The sequence below is a fragment of the Capra hircus genome, chromosome 2, assembly GCF_001704415.2.
Source record: "Capra hircus breed San Clemente chromosome 2, ASM170441v1, whole genome shotgun sequence".
Lineage (NCBI taxonomy): Eukaryota > Metazoa > Chordata > Mammalia > Artiodactyla > Bovidae > Capra > Capra hircus.
In genome coordinates, this window is record NC_030809.1 from 113,857,589 (window position 1) to 113,878,286 (window position 20,698).

General features: G+C 44.9%; 2 protein-coding genes across 2 annotated transcripts in view; one reads left to right on the plus strand and one right to left on the minus strand.

Annotated features, from left to right (window-relative positions):
- On the plus strand, positions 1,333 to 4,504 carry SP9 (Sp9 transcription factor). Its single transcript, XM_018038737.1, has 2 exons — positions 1,333 to 1,353; positions 2,336 to 4,504. Exons 1-2 carry the CDS (start codon positions 1,333 to 1,335, stop codon positions 3,758 to 3,760), a joined length of 1,446 nt encoding a protein of 481 aa, XP_017894226.1. The 3' UTR covers positions 3,761 to 4,504.
- Positions 13,745 to 20,698, minus strand: part of CIR1 (corepressor interacting with RBPJ, 1) — a 36,684-nt gene continuing 29,730 nt past the window's right edge. The window contains exons 8-10 of the mRNA XM_005675946.3: positions 17,164 to 17,270; positions 15,958 to 16,043; positions 13,745 to 14,748 (exon numbers count right to left, since the gene is read on the minus strand). Coding sequence (XP_005676003.2) covers positions 14,100 to 14,748; positions 15,958 to 16,043; positions 17,164 to 17,270 — 842 coding nt within the window. The 3' untranslated portion in view covers positions 13,745 to 14,099. The remainder of the gene's footprint in view (positions 14,749 to 15,957; positions 16,044 to 17,163; positions 17,271 to 20,698) is intronic.

The following is a 20,698-nucleotide window of genomic DNA, read 5'->3' on the forward strand; positions in this document are numbered from 1 at the left end:
GGGGCGAGCCCACCCCTCAAACCGGCGTCCTTGCCCATCAGAGGAGCCTCTAGGCCCAGGCAGCCTGGAGTGTGAGTGGGTTGGAGCTGGGGCAAGAAACTCGATTCCGGGCTGAAATGTGACATGCAAATCTTCACCGGGTTAAACAAACAGCCGAGCAAGCTGCAGCTTCAGCGGGGGTGGCGGTGGGGGCGGACGCGGCTCCCGCCGATCTGTTTCCACAGTCGTTGCATTGTGAAAATAAGCGGCTTCGTGCAGCGTGTTTTATGGGCTGATATCTCCCACCCCCACGCCAGCCCCGAGCGAAACCCGGCAGATAATCAGCACGTCCCACTGTTTAGTCATATTTGACAACTGGGTTAACCTGGTATCTAGGCGCTGGCAAACGGTACAAAGGGTGCCCTCAATTACCACTTGAAGCTTCGGGTGTGAGTGGCACTTGTATTACCCACTGGGTCAGAGGCCAGAGCGACAATTAGGAAGTCACATAGACCGCTAGGGGAAATGGCGGGATGCGGCAAGCTCCAGGCCCTCCCAACAAGTCTGTGGGTGTAGACCTGGACGAAGAGGCCTATTTCTCTCCTTTCGGAGGAGCCGTCCCTTCACCCCTTCTCCTCAATGTGACTCTGAGTAAAACTGAATCCAGTGGGAATCTGGAACCAGGTAGACAAGTGACAATGATACAATCGCGAGCGAGAATGATGGAATCCTGCTGAAGTTGTGCTCCGTAGGCGAGAGCCTGGATACACAAAGTGAGCGTTGACATTTTCATCTCTACTTGGGCCTTGCTCGTGTGGCCTCCGCCTCGACGCCCCCTCCCCTCCTGTCTCCTTTCCCACAAGTGGAGAGTCGAGGACTGTCAGTCCTAACTTGCATCTTCTCAGGGAGGTCGCGGGGGGCGGGGGTGGAGGTGGGGAAGCTTGTGACTCGGTCTCAACGATACTTAAACCTGGCTTGGTGAGTGTGTGTAAATTTTTAATTGCGCTGTAATTTTTTCAGTCCCTAGCTGGCGACCGCCCCCGCCCCCAACCCGGTTAGCCGCAGTGACTGGCACGCGCCGGGAGCCCGGGCTTGGGCCCCTCGGCGCGTCTGATTGGCTGCTGGGCAGCTCCCGTCTGCTCTGCCTGCGCCCTCATTGGGTAAGAAGCGCAGCCAGCGGCACTTCAAAGCGGGTGCTCCTCGCACTTAGGCTGAGTTTAGCCGGCGGGAGCCCGGAGTCCGCTCGGCGCGAGCGCGGGGACGCCGGAGCCGCGCGGAACCCGAATAGTTTTTCCGAGCAGCCGCCAGGCTCAGCCTCGCTCCAGGCCCCGCCACGCCACCCAGGGACCTGCTATGGCCACGTCTATACTTGGGGTAAGTCGAAAGTGCGGTATTTGCTTGTTTTAACAGGAGTAATTTTTCGTTATGGCTTCTCCAGGTCGGCGGCTCTGTAGAAACTGTTGCTGCCCGACTGCAGCTTCAGCTTCTTTGAGCACTTTCCACATTTCTGAGATAGATTCTTTCCAAATTATTGGAACCCAGGAGGTGCCTTTGAAAGAAAAGGATTTGTTAAGCAAGTCCTTTCAATACTCGGTTTTAGAGGTTCCTTTTCTTCCCCGCGTGATTTATATCCCATCCCCCCACCCCTTGCTTAGGGGATTGTTGCAATTACGCGACAGCGGTGTTTCCAGAAAACAGTCTTAATCGTTTTGCAGACCATGTAGTCACGTTAACATTTACACTTCTGCGGCTCCCTAGTTCGTCTATGACTGAAATCCATCGCGGGGGTCGCTTCTGCTCGGATTCTTGTCTTCGTGTGTGTGTATGTAAACATTTAAAACGTTTTCTATTAAGAAGAATCAAGTCGTAGTCACCCTTGGGAGGAGTGCCCCAAGTTCCCCCCACCCCCGGTCGCTGTTTCGGCCGCCTCTGCCCTCACCTGGTGTTTGTTGTCGATGTGTTTACCTTCGCGCTTCATCCCGAAGGGCGACTTGGGGGCTTCTTTGAGAGGAGCGGGCTTATGGCGAGCGGAAGGCGAGCGACTTGAGTCCAGTTTGGGGCAGGATATGCAGCGACTGAGAACCGACACATCTTTGATTTGTAGCCCCACCGAAGAACAACTTTACAGCTTCGGGACCCTCTCTCTTGGGATCACCTCTGCCCCGCGCGAGGCGCGGCGCATCCTCCGCGAGCTCACCGGGAGGAGGCGCGAGTCGGGGGGCCACGACCCCCCCCCGCCCCCCGCCTCGGGACCAGTGGCTGGGGGACGGGGCTGCTCACGGGTGCACTTTGTGTCTTCCTCCCACTTGTTCCTGCCCTCCTCCTCCTGCTCCCTCCCCCACCCCACCCACTGTAGGAAGAGCCGCGCTTCGGAACGACCCCGTTGGCCATGCTGGCGGCGACCTGTAACAAGATCGGCAACACGAGCCCGCTGACGACGCTGCCGGAGTCGAGCGCCTTTGCCAAGGGCGGCTTCCATCCCTGGAAGCGCTCCTCGTCCAGCTGCAACCTCGGGTCCAGCCTCTCTGGCTTCGCAGTGGCCACCGGCGGCCGCGGCTCAGGCGGCCTGGCGGGAGGCTCGGGCGCAGCCAACAGCGCCTTCTGCTTGGCCTCCACGTCCCCTACTTCGTCCGCTTTCAGCAGCGACTACGGCGGCCTCTTCTCCAACTCAGCGGCGGCCGCGGCGGCGGCGGCCGGGGTGTCCCCGCAGGAGGCGGGCGGCCAATCGGCCTTCATCTCCAAGGTGCACACGACGGCGGCCGACGGCCTGTACCCGCGCGTGGGCATGGCGCACCCGTACGAGTCGTGGTACAAGTCAGGCTTCCACTCGACGCTGGCGGCGGGCGAGGTGACCAACGGCGCTGCGTCGTCGTGGTGGGACGTGCACAGCAGCCCGGGCTCGTGGCTGGAGGTGCAGAACCCCGCTGGGGGGCTCCAGAGCTCGCTGCACTCGGGCGCCCCCCAAGCCTCGCTGCACTCGCAGCTCGGCACCTACAACCCCGACTTCAGCTCGCTCACGCACTCGGCCTTCAGCTCCACGGGCCTCGGCTCCTCGGCCGCCGCCGCCTCGCACTTGCTCTCCACCAGCCAGCACCTGCTGGCCCAGGACGGCTTCAAGCCGGTGCTGCCCTCCTACTCGGACTCCAGCGCCGCAGTGGCGGCCGCGGCAGCCAGCGCTATGATCTCGGGCGCCGCGGCCGCCGCCGCCGGGGGGAGCTCGGCGCGCTCGGCCCGCCGCTACTCCGGCCGCGCCACCTGCGACTGCCCCAACTGCCAGGAGGCGGAGCGGCTGGGCCCGGCCGGGGCGAGCCTGCGGCGCAAGGGCCTGCACAGCTGCCATATCCCGGGCTGCGGCAAAGTGTACGGCAAGACGTCGCACCTGAAGGCGCACCTGCGCTGGCACACGGGAGAGCGGCCCTTCGTGTGCAACTGGCTCTTCTGCGGCAAGCGCTTCACGCGCTCGGACGAGCTGCAGCGGCACCTGCGGACTCACACGGGCGAGAAGCGCTTCGCCTGTCCAGTGTGCAACAAGCGCTTCATGCGCAGCGACCACCTGAGCAAACACATTAAGACGCACAACGGGGGCGGCGGGGGCAAAAAGGGCAGCGACAGTGACACGGACGCCAGCAACCTGGAGACGCCCCGCTCCGAGTCCCCTGACCTCATCCTGCACGACTCCGGCGTCAGTGCGGCCCGGGCGGCTGCGGCTGCGGCGGCTGCGGCTGCGGCGGCAGCCTCGGCGGGAGGCAAGGAAGCCGCGTCTGGCCCCAACGACTCTTAGAGATCCGGAGAGAAGGGCGAGGAAGCGAGCGAGAGAGTAGACAACGAAAGCGAGCGAGAGGTTCGGAGGGCAAAGGACCAGGGGATGGACGGGCGAGGGCTCCAGGGCCGCCCCCGGGCCGGCGCGAGGTGATGCGGCATTCGGCTCGCGGACCGCCGCTCGCCGGCCAAGCCAGGAGCTCCCCTCTGCTGCCCGAGCCCAGACGAGAATCGAACGCGTGTTCCAGGAACAAAAGCGAACCAACTTGCGACACAAACACTTTAAAAAACTGCACACACACACACACACACACACACACACACGCCGGAGACCTACAACCACAAGCACGCACACTCAAGCGTGCACACACAAACACACCACTCGCACAAACTTCTTGAGCGAAGAGCAATACATAGAAACATTCCCTCCTACCCCCACCGCCCACCCGGTTCCTCCACCCTTCTTTCCTTTTCTCCAAAAACAAGTCACCACCCTGCAAAGGACTGTCAGAACATTTGAGAACAAACGGGACCTATAAACACAGACCCTTTGCGTGGATTATATTATATATAAAATGCTCCAAGTCCTGCTTGATATCTACTTACAGTGAAACTTTTTTTTCCTATAAAAGGAAGCATCAAAAAGGCTGAAGGTGAGAAATTAAACTGGAAGTCTAGTGACAGTTTCTCTGTATTTCATAACATCTGTAAAAATAGGGTTCAAAAGATTGTGTTCTCTTTTATTTTCTTGTAAGTGTTCATTCGAATAGAGGTTTTTTTTTGGTGAATTCCTGAAATTCAGGGAGTTTTTTTATTTTTATTTTCTGATGCACTTTGTGAGAGTCAGTATATATGTAAAAGATATTTAAAATGTTGAGTTATCATTTCACTCACAAACACGTAAGTTAAGGTCATCTAAAGAAATTAAATGCGTTTATCTGTATGAAGAAAAATCTTGACACCATATTTTCATTTTGGTATTATTAAAGGACTCTGAACAATACACTTTCTTTTTTTTTTTTTTTTAATCCTGTCACACACACACACCCCAGCCCCCACCAGTAACCTTTACATGGGTCGACTTTTTTTGTTGGGAAAAATTCCCTTAATGTTAGTCTTAGGTAATGTAAAGTTTATGTGAGTTATAAAAAGCCATAATACAGATACATTTTTGCAAAGTCAGAATTATTTATTTGTATATTAACAGCATAAATTAAATGGGGTTATAAGGTGTAGTTGTATTACTTAAGGAGAGAGCTCTCAAAAGGTGACATTTTAAAACTCTGGAACCCCTTGGAAAAAGCAAAGGTCCTTGGCAGTTTTAACTGGGGAGGTGCCTACCCCTGCCAGAGAGGTCAGACAAAACTCCAGTGGGTTTGTTTGTTTTTAAAAAGCTATTTAGAAACAATGAGTGAAAGGAAAAAGCTTTTAAAAAGAAGTCTTTTACCTCCCAAGACCCTCTACGGTTGGGAGGTGACTCAAGGGAACAAATCGCTAGAGTCAATACCCCGGAAAAGACATTTCATGCCTAAATGAAAATCTTGTTAAATGTTATTAATTTTGACTTAGAGCACACAGCAGCCCCCTGTGCCTTGTATTCCCTTATTAGGGATTCATGTCTTATCAAATATCTAATTAATCTCCTAGACATCATTTGTTCTGGCCAACTTTATCTCAGCTGGTCCACCGGGAAAACTCCAAATATTCTCCGTGACAAAGCTCCCTTGAAGATCTTTTTAATTGTCTAAATTAACTGCACCAAATTTGCATGTCAAACGGTAAAGGGCAACCTGAGATAAAATGTAAACGTTTTAAAAGCCCCCAAACTAAGCACTTGATTTGATAACTAGGCTTTTTAATGTTATGGAAGACAACTGCTCCTTTCCTTTTCAAAGACGGCTGATCTATGCAAATAGTGAATTGGAAATGCCTAGGTCCCCGCGCCGTCAAATGGCCCTCGCAGGTTATTTGAATATCAGTGGCGCTGCTTCTGAAAAGGTTCAAGGATGCTCTCTGACTTCTTTGTGATTACTCAGTGCGGCGTCTTATTCTGAAGAAAAAAAAACTCAGGAATAATTAAAGGCTGGGATCAGGCCTGGGAACACATTTGGGACAGGAATCTCATTTAGACAGTCTCTTTCAAAACAAGGCACAGTTAAATTGACCAGAAGGCAATTATTGAAATGAAAATTATTTTCATTCTCTTTGTCTTCTGACCACCAACTTAACAGCCCCGGTTTAAAAGAGAGGGGGAAACGAAAATTGGTAAATGAAATAATTTCGCAATTCGAAAAAATGGTAATTTAGAAAATGAAGTACATATTTACAGAATAAAAGTATATCTAAAAAGGCTCCCCTCACAATAGAAAACACAAGCAAAGTCAGCCTCAGTGTGCGGGGCAGTGTGGGGATTTAAAAAAATTATTGTCTTGGGAACTTGAATGAATGTTTTGATTTTTATAGAGGAGAAAAAAAAATAAACTGTTGTTATTAAGTCAACAAAAATTTTCTCTCAAACTGCAGTGAAAAGCCAAATAGCAAAGTAGAGATAAAACGTACAGAGAAGGTCTCCATCAGGGCGTCTGCAGAGTCTGGGGCTGGGTGGCTTCCGGCTCCCCCTTCTTGCGTCCCCGAAACCTCGGCTGGCCGGCTCTCCCGCAAGTGTTTCTTTTCTTTGGCCATTTTCTCTTCTGGCTCAGTTTATCACCGGGTCCCCCAGCCTACACTCCGCGCGCCCTCTCGTCCAGGCCTGGCCTAGAGAAGCTGCCCAGGGCTACGTTCACTCTAGGGGCTTGGGGCCGAGGCGCTGGAGGTCGAGAGCGTGCCTGGCGTGTTTGGGGGGCTGAGGGTAGGCGGCGCGGAGGTGAGGGTGTGGTGGGGTCTCCCGGGAATAAGGGCGCCCGGGCGTCTGCCCCAGGCAGCTTTGTTTCTCGTGGATAATAAAGGCAGATCAAAGGGCCTGGCCGTGCAGGTCCCGCTCGCCTCGCGGCTCCCTCCGCAGCCCAGTGATCAAGGCCTCTGTGCGCTGCCTGTGCCCCGCGGGTCAGCGTATGTCCATCACCGCGGCTTCCCAGAACGGCGGGCGGCGGTCGGGCGTGAGCGTCCAGCCGGGGGAGCAGAGCTCGCGGAACCTGCACGCGGAGGGAGAGGGCCCCTGCCCCCAGCCGAAACTAGCAGGCAAGGGAGACTCCCGCCGGCTTCCCCAACCTCCAGCCCCAGGGGCCCTGGGGGCGCTGGGATACCTTGACCAGAGCAGGCGGCCACCCGCTGGGCCCCAGCAAATTGGGGAAGGCGTGCGTGGGAGGAGAGAGCCCAGGAACCCCGAGAAGAGTTCGGTCTCCACCCGAGGTGGGGCCGCGTCTCCCCAGGGCCGCCTCGGGGCTCCTGGGCCCGGCCCGCTCTGGTTCGGGTGCAGGCGAGGGCCGCTGCTCGGAGGCTGGTGTGGGGTTGAGGGAGCAGGCATGGGCCCTGAGTTCTCTCAGTCCCGGGTGAGAGGAAATTTGATTTCGTTTCAGCCGGTGTCTCCAAGTATTTCCTGCGCTGTAGCTTTCTCTTCCTGCGCAGGAGAGGAAGACCAAGTTTTCCCCGGCCCTTCTCTCTCTCAGCCAGCCACAATCCACACCCTCCTCGCCGCGTTCTGCCTTTTCTGGCTTTATTTACATTTTTAAAAAACTCTTGGAGTGAATCGAATTCTACCTGATGTGGGGGAGGGGGTGTGGAGAAAGAACGAAAAAAAGAAAGAAAAGAGAAAGATTTTTCTCTCCTTCAGGAGGGAAAACATTATTTTGACGCGATTAGATGGTGCACCTGAGCGGCTTGTCTGGACATTCCGTCAAATCGTTATAAGTCGTGTAAAACTGAATTTCTTTTTATTCAGATGGAGACTTTATTTATTTTAACTCTAATCTTATTTGCATCTATTATCTGTATTCGCCAAGGCTCTCACTCACTACAAAAATGCAGATGAAGTAAATCTTACATAAATCCCGCCCATTTGTGTAATTGGTATACTAAGTGTTTATTTTAAGTGAGAATAATTTAGCTACAAATTTTCTTAAGGAATAACATTCTTAACATATTAAAAAAACTGAAAACTCTGATTTGCTTTTATGTTTGACAGTCGCTCTTGATTCCTTTAAGAGGAGCTAGGCGAGTGCGGCTCTCTGGCGCCATCTAGAGCTCGGGTTCGGGAAGGCCGCACTATCCGCCCTCGCTCGCCGCTTCGAGAGCCGGGAGTGTGCGTTTGCAGCAAGCTGCAACAACCGAGCGAATCCAGCAAAGAAAAGCGAGTTTTTGTCTTCCGGGGAAGACAAACCCCACTACTGGGGAGCACTGCTTAGTAACGGCAGGTATTATTGCTCCCAGGCAAGGAAGTTTTTTCTGAGATGTGCTAACTGAAAATCCAAACAAATAAAATAACGCCCTGCTTGGCCCTAGTCTTAGAATTGGAGTATTTAAAATTTCTTTGAAGGCAATTTCAGGGTCTTCCAAGTTGGAGTTGAGCACGCTGGGCGCTGTCGGCGGCGATTTGGAGCCGGCATGGGGACCCGGCCGTGGGCGCAGCGCCCCTGCGCTCTTCGCCCAACGACCCTGGCTTGGACCGACCAAACCAAGCTGATTAAAGCACTCAAACAGATCGTTCCGTGTCCCGAGACCCCCTGTGAAGGGGAGAGAAGCGAGGGACCCGCACCTTCTCCAGCCCGGACCCGGGGATGGCCGAAGCAGTCTCCTGCCTCTCCGCTGTCTTCCCGGCGCCGTCCCGCCGGAGTCGAGTGCTGGGGGCTACTGGGTAGGCCGGGACTGGGCGGGGCGGGCAGGGTCTCCGGGGGCTGCCAGAAGTCCCGAAACCCCTCCTCCCAGCTCCTTGCGAAGGGTCTGCACTGCCCGCCGGCGCGAACTGATCCTCTTTGCCCCCGCCTTTTCTCTTGGAAACCCAAATCTAAAATCGGATAACACTTGGGGGCGTTGACCAATCTTCTCTCCACTCTGCGTCTCGCGGTTCCCCCGCCGCCCCTTTCCCTCCTCTTCCTAGTCCACTACCCCACCCCTCGTCTTCAGACGTCGTGCAATGGCTTCTTCCCCTCCTTCCTTGTCCCCCACCCTCCCCGCACGTTTATTGTATTTTAATCTTAAAAGCTACACCTCCAAATCCCGCACCCAAGGCCGCAGAGGCGCCGGAGCCCGCAGCAGATAAAGCCGGCTGAGGCGATGGGGCGCCGGGCTCCCTGATCTCGCGCCAGGGAAACGCCATGTGTTTCCCGGAACTCTCAGCCACCTTTGCAGCGGGTAACTCGGCTGAGTTTGTATTTGCTGTTTTAATACAAATCCCGCCGCACTGCCTATTTCAAAGATGTGCTAATTACTACTTGGATAGCAGGGCGCAAAGTCCTTGTCCATTTCCAAGTACAAAGTAGGTTGCTAGAAAATTTGAAATTGCCTTTCAGCCTAAAGCTGCCTTACCTGAATGTCATAATTACAGTAATTATGTACATCCAAATTACATGCTAATTAAATTAGAATCAAATCGTTCTAAATCGAAATCAAATGAGGTAGTGAAGAATTAATCAATGACAACATAAATAGAGAGCTTCCTTCAGAGATATTTATTGTAACGATCCAAGGAGGAATTTGATCTGAAAAAGTCACCTGTTTATTTACTTTCAAATTAGTAATCAGTTATTATCCCTTCTCCATAATTTTAACCGTTCAGTGTTATTTACCCCCACCCTTTCCAGACGCTGGAGTTTATAGAAATATGTATGAGGTAAATACATACAGACATGCCTACCCTATATGTTATTGATATAAATATATACAGTGTGTTTGCAACTCCAGTTAAGGGAAGGTTTCAGCAAGTCCGTGGAAACATGTTCCTCCAGGGCCTGTTCTCAGGGATCCAGGAAAGCAAAGCAAGGCTATAGATTTTCCAAGATCCTTACACTCTCTTCCTTTAGAATTCATACTGGGGATTTTACATTGTTTTGCAAACATCCAACCATTTCTGGGTGATCTATTTATTTTAAAAATGCAGACTGATAAATCCCCTCTCCACCCCCCACCCCCCGCTCCACCGCCCACCCCCCGCCCCGCAACCCAGATCTGTTTTCTGCTTGCAGTTTGCTGGCGAGAGTCAACATTTTCATTTTTGCCCCGGGAGCGAGAGATTAGCATCAGCGCCCTAAAGCGCCCTCTTCACCTGTGGAGCCCCAGAGACAAGAGATACTCGCTGGCTTTCCTAACTAGCGAAGTCCACCCTCCAACCTGCAGAGGAGAAACGCGCGGGAGGCCGGGCGAGCTTAGGCAGGAACTGGCAGGAGAGGGCGCGTGGCGGCCCTGGCGCGCTGGTCCCCAGGGCGCAGCTCCCCTGGCCCACAGCCTGGAATTTCTTCTGAGTGGGCCACCGGTGGGGTCGGGGATGGGGAGGAGGACGGGTGCTGCGAGTTTAGCCCGCATCCTTTCCTGTGTACACTTCGTCGGTGGGTAGTCCAGCGGCCTCCTCGCTTATTCTAGGAGGGAGACGGGCCCCCTAACAATCCGGCTTTCATCTGGGTTTGAGGTACGTTCAGAAGGTTGCCAGACGCGTGTCTAGGAAAGCATCACAGCGCGCAGGGGTGGTGTCGCCTCTGGGGATGTGAAGAGCAAGCCAGCCCCCAGCTGGCCTCCTTTCAGTCTAAGGCGAGGTGCTTGGAAGCCACGATCTGGTCAGGACCCAAGCCTCCGGACCTCCGCTTCTGCCCACTCCATCTGGAGGACATTCAGACCGAAAGGACTGGGGTTTTCCGTGTCTACGAGTCAGGGAGAGGCGACTCACGGGCAGTTTGGGCCAGAATGTGCATTTCTTTGCGTACGTTTCCTGCGTTTCACCCCGCTTCATTATTAGTTATATTCTGAGGGTGTTAAGTGTGGCGTGAAGAGGGGCGAAAGGGGGAAGAGGACGAGGATCTGTTTTCGCTTCGGTCAGCAGGAACGGGGTTTGAGATTCATCAGTACTGGGTTGCCATCGCATCTCCCAAACCTTATAGTTCCCTCCGTCTTAGTTTTTGCTCACAACTTTTAAAAAGCATTTCTCCTTTTTGATCTGAAAAACCCGCTCCCAAGACCAGCAGCTATTGCATGCCTTTCTCTCTTTTCAAGAAATGGTAACTATCTAGGTTTTCTTTTCAGAAAATAGAAATAAAGATTTCTTAATACTCCTCAGCTACTGAAGCTAAAACGCAGCTTTCTCCCAGATCTTATTAAGCACAGGGTGTGGAGGGTGCGGCCTTGCAGAATGGCCTCCTCCAGCGCACCTCAGCCCAGTGGTCGTTTCCTAAGGAGGAAAGTGAAATGGCTTAGGTGGATTTTAAAATCTTTGAGAGTCAACGCTGAAGCATCGTAAATATTTGGTGATTAAAAACGGGAAACGCCGAGCTCCCAACAGCACCGTGATTCACTGTCAGCAAGCCATCTCCTGGAAGAACAGCAAGGAAGGTCTCTTCAAGCCTTTCAGATAAAAAGCTTTCTTCAGATTAAAATCGTATGATACAAAGCAAGATCTCCATTTTCCACTGCAAGGTAAGCAGAAACCTGCTGCTATGCTGCAGCAACCTTGCCTATTCTGGCACATTTATTAAATTAAATGATGACTACCTTACCACATAGACATTCAGATAAACAAGTCCTAACCTAGTAACCTGATCATGCCTGACCATTTGTAAATCGACAGCACCTCCTGCAGGAATTAATTTGCTAGTGTTAAATTACCTTAAATGTTAAGCCAGGGAAAGGAGAGGAAGGGAACCCAATAAAGTCTCCGAAGTTAGCCAGTGCTATGTCAGGCCATTGGACAAATAAGAAATGTCACTAGGTACACCCAGATTTCTTGAAAAGAATTTCTCTATTAAGGGTCAGAAGAATGACTTATCACCAGACTTTTCCTGTGGTTTTCTAAAAAAAAAAAAAAAGTTACTGTTGAGGACTTTTGTTCTTGAATCATACGCATTAAACTTGGAGGATTCTTTTTTGGAGTTAGTACTTAGGGAAACCTCTACACATACAACTAGACATACTTTCTATTATGAGCCTTATCTCTGGTTTTTACCTTGTACCTCAAAAGCAAAAGGATAACAAGATGCTTAACATTTAAAAAGTCACTTTCAATTGCTTTTGCCTTTACATTAGAATATGCAGAACAAGTCAGATGAGCCTCTTTAAAACTGTTACCATGTTATGATTATATGTGAAAATGCCTCCCTTCAGTTCTTAAGTTTGCCAAGTTGGAATGCTAACCCCTTGGGGCTGTCTAGCACCGTTGGGTGACCAAGTCTGAAAGCCAAACAGCAAACCAACATTTTCTATAACTACATGTGAATTTTTCTCACTGTTGGGTTGATAAGAATATTGGGAGGGGGGGGGTACTGGTACTGCTTTATAGTTTCTCAAACAGTGAAGGATAAGTTAACCAGAGATTTAAAAATTCTTGCGGCCACCTTCAAGTTAAAAAGGCACCACACTTTTGTGGAAGTGTTAAATGGTAATATATTTAATTCACTTTAATTACAGGATGCATTTCAACATTTCCCTTCATGAACACTACAGGTTCAGAAATCCTTTAAGGCAGTAAGTATTACATAGGTTTTGACATTATCAAAATTATAAAGTCTAAAAAGGCATAACATAGGAAATAATCAGTGCAACACTGATGAACTCAAGGTGTAAATTAGCAGTCTTTATCAATCGCAAATGCACGCTTTCTTTTTTTAAACGAAGGAAGGGGATCTTTAAGGTGCACAGTAAGTTACTGAAGAGTACAGGAGGAGGAATTCAAGTTCTCCTCTCGCAACTCTCTTAAAAATGTAAATAATCAGAGTTGCTTTATGCCTTCAGTGAGCTGCTTGTGAATCAGAGGACATCTGTGTGTGCATATACGAGAAAGATATATCTATACACACACACACACACACACACCAGATACACAGGTCTTAAAGTAATTCTTCTAAATTACTTTCTAATCTATGAAACTAGGACTGCCAATTCTCAAAAACCATCTGAACGAATGAGTATGTGTACTGTATTAAAGAGGTGTTTTTAAAATGTGGAACCATGATAATACTTGCATATGTAATGGTTAGTATGTATTTTTTTGAACTGCATGTTATAATTTGAACTAAATGATTTTTTCTATAATTTTCCTTTACCATACACTTTGAAACACAAGGGGAAATTTATAGCTAAATTTATGTATGCCACACATACCTATACTTATGAAATATATCTAAACAGTTTACTCGTTCATGACAATAAATGCTTAACCTTTAGAAGTAAACTGTGTGATCACAGCAATGTCAGTGGTTGAAAGGCCATCTGTTCTAGGTAGAATAATGGTCCCTTAATGACACAGCAGTCCCAACCCAGAGCCTATGAAGATGCTAGGTTACAGGGCAAAGAGGAATTAAAGTTCCTGACAGAATGAAGGTTGCTAATCAGCTGATTTTGAAATACGGTGATTATTCCAGTCTCCTGACAGGCCCAATGTAATCTACAAGGGTCCCCCAAAGTTGAAAACAGTGCAGAATGTCAAAGTGTCAGAGCAATTAGGTACGAGAATTTGACTTGACTTTGTTAGTTTTGAAGATGGAAGAAAGGGGACAGGAGCCAAGGAATGCAGGTGGCCTCTAGAAGGTGGAATAGTCAAGCAGATTTTTCCCAGAGCCTCCAGAGCGAACCAACTCTGCTGACACCTTGATTTTAGCCTAGTGAGACCCATTTCAGACTTCTGATCTCCAGAACTGTATTTGCATTAAGACTGAGGTAATTTGTTAAGGCAGCAGAGAAAATTAACACATCATCCAAATGTAGCTAGCTTTTTACCCTAGAGCAAAACAACAAAGAAGTCTTAAAGTAATACGGATCAATCCATTACTTAATTCACATCAGCGAATTTCTATAGCGCTTACACTTGGCTTCAAGTAAATTCAAACCTTAAAAGTAATAAATGTGAATTGAAAAAATAATTAAACTATATCCATTCAATGTACTGTCATTCTTTTAATGATGAAAATGTCACAGAGTAATAAGGGGTTTTTATTTCAGTATAGGGTACAAGAAACATTTGTCAACTGAATATATTTTTACAGCCTCCAAATAGATTACTTACAAATATTTGCAAAGTTTATTCTTATGGGATTCATGTAGTTTTGTACTTGATGTAACAGTTTACAGAGATGAAAAATTAAAATAGAGCTTCTTATTAGAAAGACAACAGTATATAATTTAGCCCTTGCTACAGGTATTCAAGAAAAAAGTGGAGATATTTTTATTTGCAGTTTACTGTCGCAGGTAAGTCTCTCTTTGTTCTCTACTTCTGCTCCAGTCTTCTGGTGTCACTCTAGGATGCTTATCTCCCGATAATGCTCTCTATGCACCTGCCCTCCTCTGTATGCATCCGAGCCACGGCGTCTGGGGTCGCTTCTTCTGTCCCGCTCTTCACCTGGACTGCGCCTCGGCCGCTTCCTTCCTTCTCTCGGCTGGTAACTGCTGGGGCTTCTGCTTCGGCTTCTCCGGCTCCTCTCCTCTCTCCCAGATCCTCTTTTCCCTGGACTCTGGTCACGGCTTCTGGGCTTTCTGTCAGAATCAGGATGGCTCCGTTTGCTGTTCTCCCCAGAACTCTCTTGTTTTAAAAACTTAGGCTTTTCCTTGTGACTGTGACTGCAAGAACGTTCCTCATCCCGTTTTCTCTGCTGAGACTTGCCCGTCGCTTCAGGATCACTGCTGTGATTCCCTGAGCGCTTGCTTTTCTTTCTTCTCTTCTCCTGCATTTTTGTCCCTTTGCTGTCACTCTCACTGCTGCTTTCTGAACTGTCACTAGAGGAGGAGGAGGAGGACAGCGGGGATGGGGAGGAGGAGGAGGAGGAGGAGGAGGAGGAGGGCTTGTTTTTATGTTTTTTGTGTTTACTTCTGCTCTTCTGAAGCTTTTTCTTTTTTCTATCTTTTTTCTTTTTCTTTTTTTTCTTCTCAAGTCGATCTAATTTCCTGTTATTAGGAAAAAAACAGTAATAGGCTATGTAAAAATAGTCTGTACTTTCACTGACAAATATAAAATTTTGAATAGACAATACAGTTTCTTAGAAACATTAAAAGTGGTATTCAAATACAAACACATTCTTTACTTTTATTAAACAACAAATTGTTTTCTTCCTTTTAAATTACTCAAGGCACATACACAATAAATTTAAATTTAAAAATACATTAACTGTCTCAGTATACTGTCCTCTATAGTAATGACTATTACATTTTTTTTTTACTGAATCAGAATTTGAAATTATATAGTATTCTACATAATCGTCACCATGGCATAAAGAAAGGTCTATAACATTAGCTGGACCAACTGCAAACTCAAATATAAAGCTCTAATCAATGAAACATTAATTTTATGTATGTACTATTTTAAAATATGGAAATACAAAACATTACACTGTCAAAATTCAAAGGCATATTCTCCAGAAATTCAGAATAACAATATATTTTTACATTTTTTAATACTCTATTTTAGTTACATAAAAGATCACATATTAGTTTCAACAATTGTTTAGACTTATTAAATAAATAATTAGGACAATTCTACTAAGGCATTATGCATTTCTAAAGAGTAATTCACATTCTCAGAAGAGTAACTGTTTATTTGTAAGATATATTTGAGTTACTCTGAAATAAAAATGTCCTCACTGGATTCTGTCCAGCCATCCTCAAAACTCCACATATTGAAACAACATGAGCTCCCTCTATTGGACTCACCAGACATTTCTTGGATTCTTTAATCCCGAGGTAGACTGTTTAACATGATTCATACTTACTTTAAATTTTAGCATTTTCAGCATTCTTCATAAAATCGTACAAAATTAAAGAGAGTAATACATGGCCCACAATATCTTCTAAGAACAAACTGTATATAAAGATATACAAATCTACTATGAAAAGTAAAACCTACAAATAAATCTATTTCCAAACTAAACTTTCTGAAAAGTTCAGTGACTTTGTGGTATAAGCTGAATATATAATCTTACATCCATTTTCATATTCCTGAAAGACAAAACTATATTACTGAGGCTGAAGAATAATCAATACATCAATGTGATACATGGTTTAAGTACCTTAAACTTAGGATCAGAGATGAATATGACCCTAAAATGAAACATAAGAAAAAATGTAGTTGAATTAATTAAGCAGACACTTTTTAATCACCTGAGGAGTTTCTGTTTTTGTTTGGTTGTTAGTGACTTTAAAAATTCAACTTCTGGATCTTCTTCACCCTCGCTTGCAACATATTCCTAAGTCAAGAAAAACATTATTAAATTGCTAGACTAGAAAACAAGTTAGTTGTCAGGAAACATTTACAAATAAGTTTTATATTAGGGACATACTGTTGATGAGTATGACATTTTAGATTGGAAAGTGGAATTCAAAAACTTTTGTAGTCTACCTGCCAAGGAGGATCATAACGGCCTAAGAGATTAAGAGGACTGCTTTATCAGGAGAGGACGATAGAGAAACACAGACGAAATAATTGAAGCATGGCTTCCACTCTCTCGTTTTTTTTTTTTTTTTAACCTTTCTCCACTTTTATTTTTTAAAAAAACTTATTTATTTTTAATTGGAGGATAATGGCTTTACAATTCTCTCTTAAGTTTGAATTTAAACACTTGTGAGTTTAAATATTTTCTGTTTAATTTAATGAAACATAAAACCCAGGAAGATCACGAACTCTACAGGAAGGTCAAAACACCCACACTTTTTGCCTTTATAATTCCAACAGTACATTATTAAACATATTAAACAGTACACATACATAATAAATGGGCTTGGAATGTGACTCTCTCAGAGCAGCACAAGTTTATGCCAGTGGGAGTCTGGGATTTAGTCTCAGCTCTGTCTCTCAATAGCCACATGATCTTAGGGAAATCACTTAACTTCTGTGGGCTTCAGTTTCCTCATTAAATGAAATAAATGATTTATATTAGAACATCTACAACCCTTTAAACTCAACCATTTCTGGATCTATGTACAGTTTAATCAAGTAACTGTTTAAAATACGTTCCATTATTTTGAGGGGTTTGCTTTTATACACTTCTCATTGGTTCTGTTTAACATCACTTCAGGCTAAGTTAGCAGGAAGGAAAAAGTAACAGCCTTATCACCAGATCAGTTAGGTATTTTATCCACAAAAACCCAGAGAAGCAGTTTCATTTATTAAAATATAGGTTTAAAAACAACTTCTCGTTTAGGCTAAAATAATAAAGAAGCAAAATCAAGATGTATTTTAGGCATTTTCTTTGCTCTATCTTGCCTTCCTATGGATATATGCATATTGGAAAACATTAAGTAGCAATTCACAAGCAATCACATTTAGATTTATAGACATTTTCAGCTTACTGATAAAAAGATCATTACCTGTGATGGATCATTTGCGGTCAAGTTTCTCCCCAGCACATTTCGTTTCAGTGCAAACCCACTGTTTCTCATCTCCGCTATTAGCTCCGAGGGGTGCATCGATGGCCCTGTTCACAAAAATCACAGTTTGAATGTATCATTTATATCTCTCTACCTTTTTCGGACTCCACAGTAGGAATGTAGTTGAAGCTTTGTTAAATAAAATCACAGCTAAATCAACTCAATAATCTTCTGCTGAGCAAATAATCAGATATGATTTTCTAAAACAGCAGTCTGGAGATTCAGAATAGAAAATAATTGCATTTTTCTTTACGTGCTAGGGGACTCTCTTCTTATGTAACTTTGTCATATTGAAAAAGATAACACTTAAATGTTATCTTCTTGGTAGTTTTTAGTATAAAATCAAAGCAAAATGATAAAAAAGACTGTAAATTTTTAATAGTTATTTTCTCAGTAAGAATTTAAAAAGAGATACTTTTAAAGGTACATGAGCAATTTAATATTCTAGTTTCCAATTCAAAATTTCTAACCCTTATTTATCAAATACCAATACCGAATACATTGCCACGTGGTTGCTAACTCACACACACACACACACACACACACACACACACGCATGCTATCAGTAACCATCAAGTACTTTAGTTATAATCTTGCACATATACATACCCAGAGTTTGAAGCTTCTAGTCATTAGTTTGGGGTTGGTGACAAGCAGTTTTAGGCTGGTTATATGTGTGTATGTGTTATATTTTCTACAAGCTGTTGTTTGCACTTTAGCAAAATCCCCAAACTTTTTGAAAAGTGAGCTTGTTCTGGTAACATAATATGCTCTAAAGACAAATAATATGGGCTAAACACAGATATAATTAAAAATAGAAAAATTTTAAACATCTGTACTCTTCCCTCAAACATTATTATATTTATGTAAGATAAGAGAGACTCTTTCCTCCTCCTTTTGCATATTCCAGTTTCACTTTGTTTTCCCTGCCGGCAGCAAATAATGACATTTCATGGAAGGTTTTAGAAGTTTCTGGCCTAAATCATTACATTGGCTCCAATGAACTACACTGGGCAATGTATCTGGAATACAGGGAAGAATAGGACAGTTCCTGCCAACAAGGAATTCATATGGGAAGTTGGGAGGATGGAGAAACACTCAGAAACTGATATTCTAGTTTGCTGACTGAGTATGTCATCTAGTTTCTTTACTCTTAACTGCTCTCTTGGTCTTTTAACTACTGACACTTATTTGCACGTTCACTCACATGTTACCATAAAACGCAAAAGGAAATAGGCAATACAATTTAAATCTGTTCTCTTGTCAGTAGCATCTTTGGTAAAAAGTTTGGTCAGACAAGTTCAGGTGTAGGTCAATAAGTCTTATTGGACTCTGGGCTTTACCATTCTATCCATATTAGCAAAAACAATTGAAAGTTGCCTACAGGTATTAGGGAGATAATTAGAAAAACTGCCTATTATTGGAGTATGGGAAGTATTAATAATGTGATGCTTTAATTTACTGGGGGAAAAAGCCTTATTTATTGAAAACAAAAACATCACAAAGCAGTGCCTTTGACTGATATATTTAATTTTAAAACAACATGATTTTTTGTTTTTTCTTTTATACAATTAGTTCCTGTGGATTACTTTAATGCCTTTGAGAAAAATTATTCAGTTTGGTTGATAATATCGATAATAAGATGGGAAGTAAAAAACTGAATTTTAAATATTAGTATGGATTGCCTCCAAATGGCACTGAAGTGCTAATACAATAGCTTTACATTAATTATAGAGTGTTCACTTTTTGGTGCCTTCTCAAATTTCACATGTAGAAACATAATTTTATAAAGTAGAAAATGTCTTTCCTGAAGTGTCAAAACTACATTTCTTTGTCAACAACTTTTTAGATGTTAAATGAATTCAGAAAGCAAACATGTTAAGAATTAGGATAAAAAGCACTCCAGTGAAGGGCTAAAGAGTTTTGGCCATTATGATGAGAGGGTACTGATTTCATCAGTTTTCATCAAAAGATGGGTAATTTTAATAAAATGTATTAGAAAACATGCTTACAATTTTTTCATTATAGTACTTCCAACCACTTCAAGAAAATGATCTCTTTTTCCCCAGGCTGACAGAGATTATACAGACTATGAAACAAAAATTACTCTTCCATCACTTATATTTCTCTAAAATCTTCACTGAGATTTTATAGTACATATGCTCAGTGTGTACTTCCACACTGTAAGACTCTAAATACAGTGATTAGTGAAGAATCTAACAGTACTCAATAAATAGAACAACTGTTTTTTTGTCAGTAGCTATAACCATTTAGGATTATTTTATATATATATATATATATATATTTTTTTTTTTTTTTCAAAAAATGCTCTTGATAGTAACATTTTTCAAAATCCAGACTTATTCCCTTCATTTGGTACTTAAACTTTCTCCTTCTATCATCACAAGTTCGAGGTTTAAAAGATGCTGACATATCAAGTTTAACTAAGATATATTTAGCAAGATATCTTTATACTTTCATGTTATTGTGATAGTGGCTGGGTAGAGCTAAACTGACGGACACGACTCCAGCTGAGAGCTCAAACTTTAATTGATATAACAGATTATACAGATACGTTTAAAAGACAGATTTTACAAATATGTTCAAATGCAAAATGATTACTTTTTTTGGATATCTTAATAATTTAAATTACACATGTAGCTGGGCTTTAGGAATGTGTGGTTTGCTCTTAAATTTGCCATGGCAGAATGATTCTAGAGAACTCAGAAAAAAGGGCTTCTGCTGCTGCTGCTAAGTCGCTTCAGTTGTGTCTGACTCTGTGTGACCCCATAGACGGCAGCCCACCAGACTCCTCTGTCCCTGGGATTCTCCAGGCAAGAATTCTGGAGTGGGTTGCCATTTCCTTCTCCAATGCATGTGTGCATGCTAAGTCACTTCAGTCATGCCCGACTATGTGCGACCCCATAGACGGCAGCCCACCAGGCTCCTCTGTCCACAGGATTCTCTAAGCAAGAATATTGGAGCGGGTTGTCATTTCCTTCTCCAAGAAAAAAGGGCATTTGTTTTAAAATGTAGATTTGTGAGGGATCCTTTCTAGATCACTTCAGCCAGGCTGGGTTAAGCCTCCGTAGCCTGAAAACCAGTGTTCCAAATTAGAAAAGCAGGTCCATGGAAGAAACTGTTTTCAGCATTCATTAATTTTGCAAACTTGCTTTGCTATGATATGTGGGTAAATATCAAAATACTGATTGTGACTATAGTATGCAGTTCTATGTCCTGATTAGACCCAGACTTTATTCTACTAGAAAAATACCATGAAGTCAATGTCACAGAAAAATATTCTGAAGGCAAATTATATTGTATTAAAATCATGTTTGTGAAGGGTTTAATTTGTTCATTAAGAGCATTCATTTTTATAGAACTAACAAAAGCAACAGAAGGTAAAAAATCTTCTGTAGTAAAATAGGTATTTTATCAGAGAATAATATAGGAATCAAAAGGGCTGGCTGTGAGA

Excerpts from the sequence above, each read along its gene's own strand:
- SP9 (XM_018038737.1), top strand. The coding sequence starts at position 1,333 with ATGGCCACGTCTATACTTGGG. Across the intron at positions 1,354-2,335 it reads TGGCCACGTCTATACTTGGG|GAAGAGCCGCGCTTCGGAAC; the intron begins GTAAGTCGAAAG and ends CACCCACTGTAG.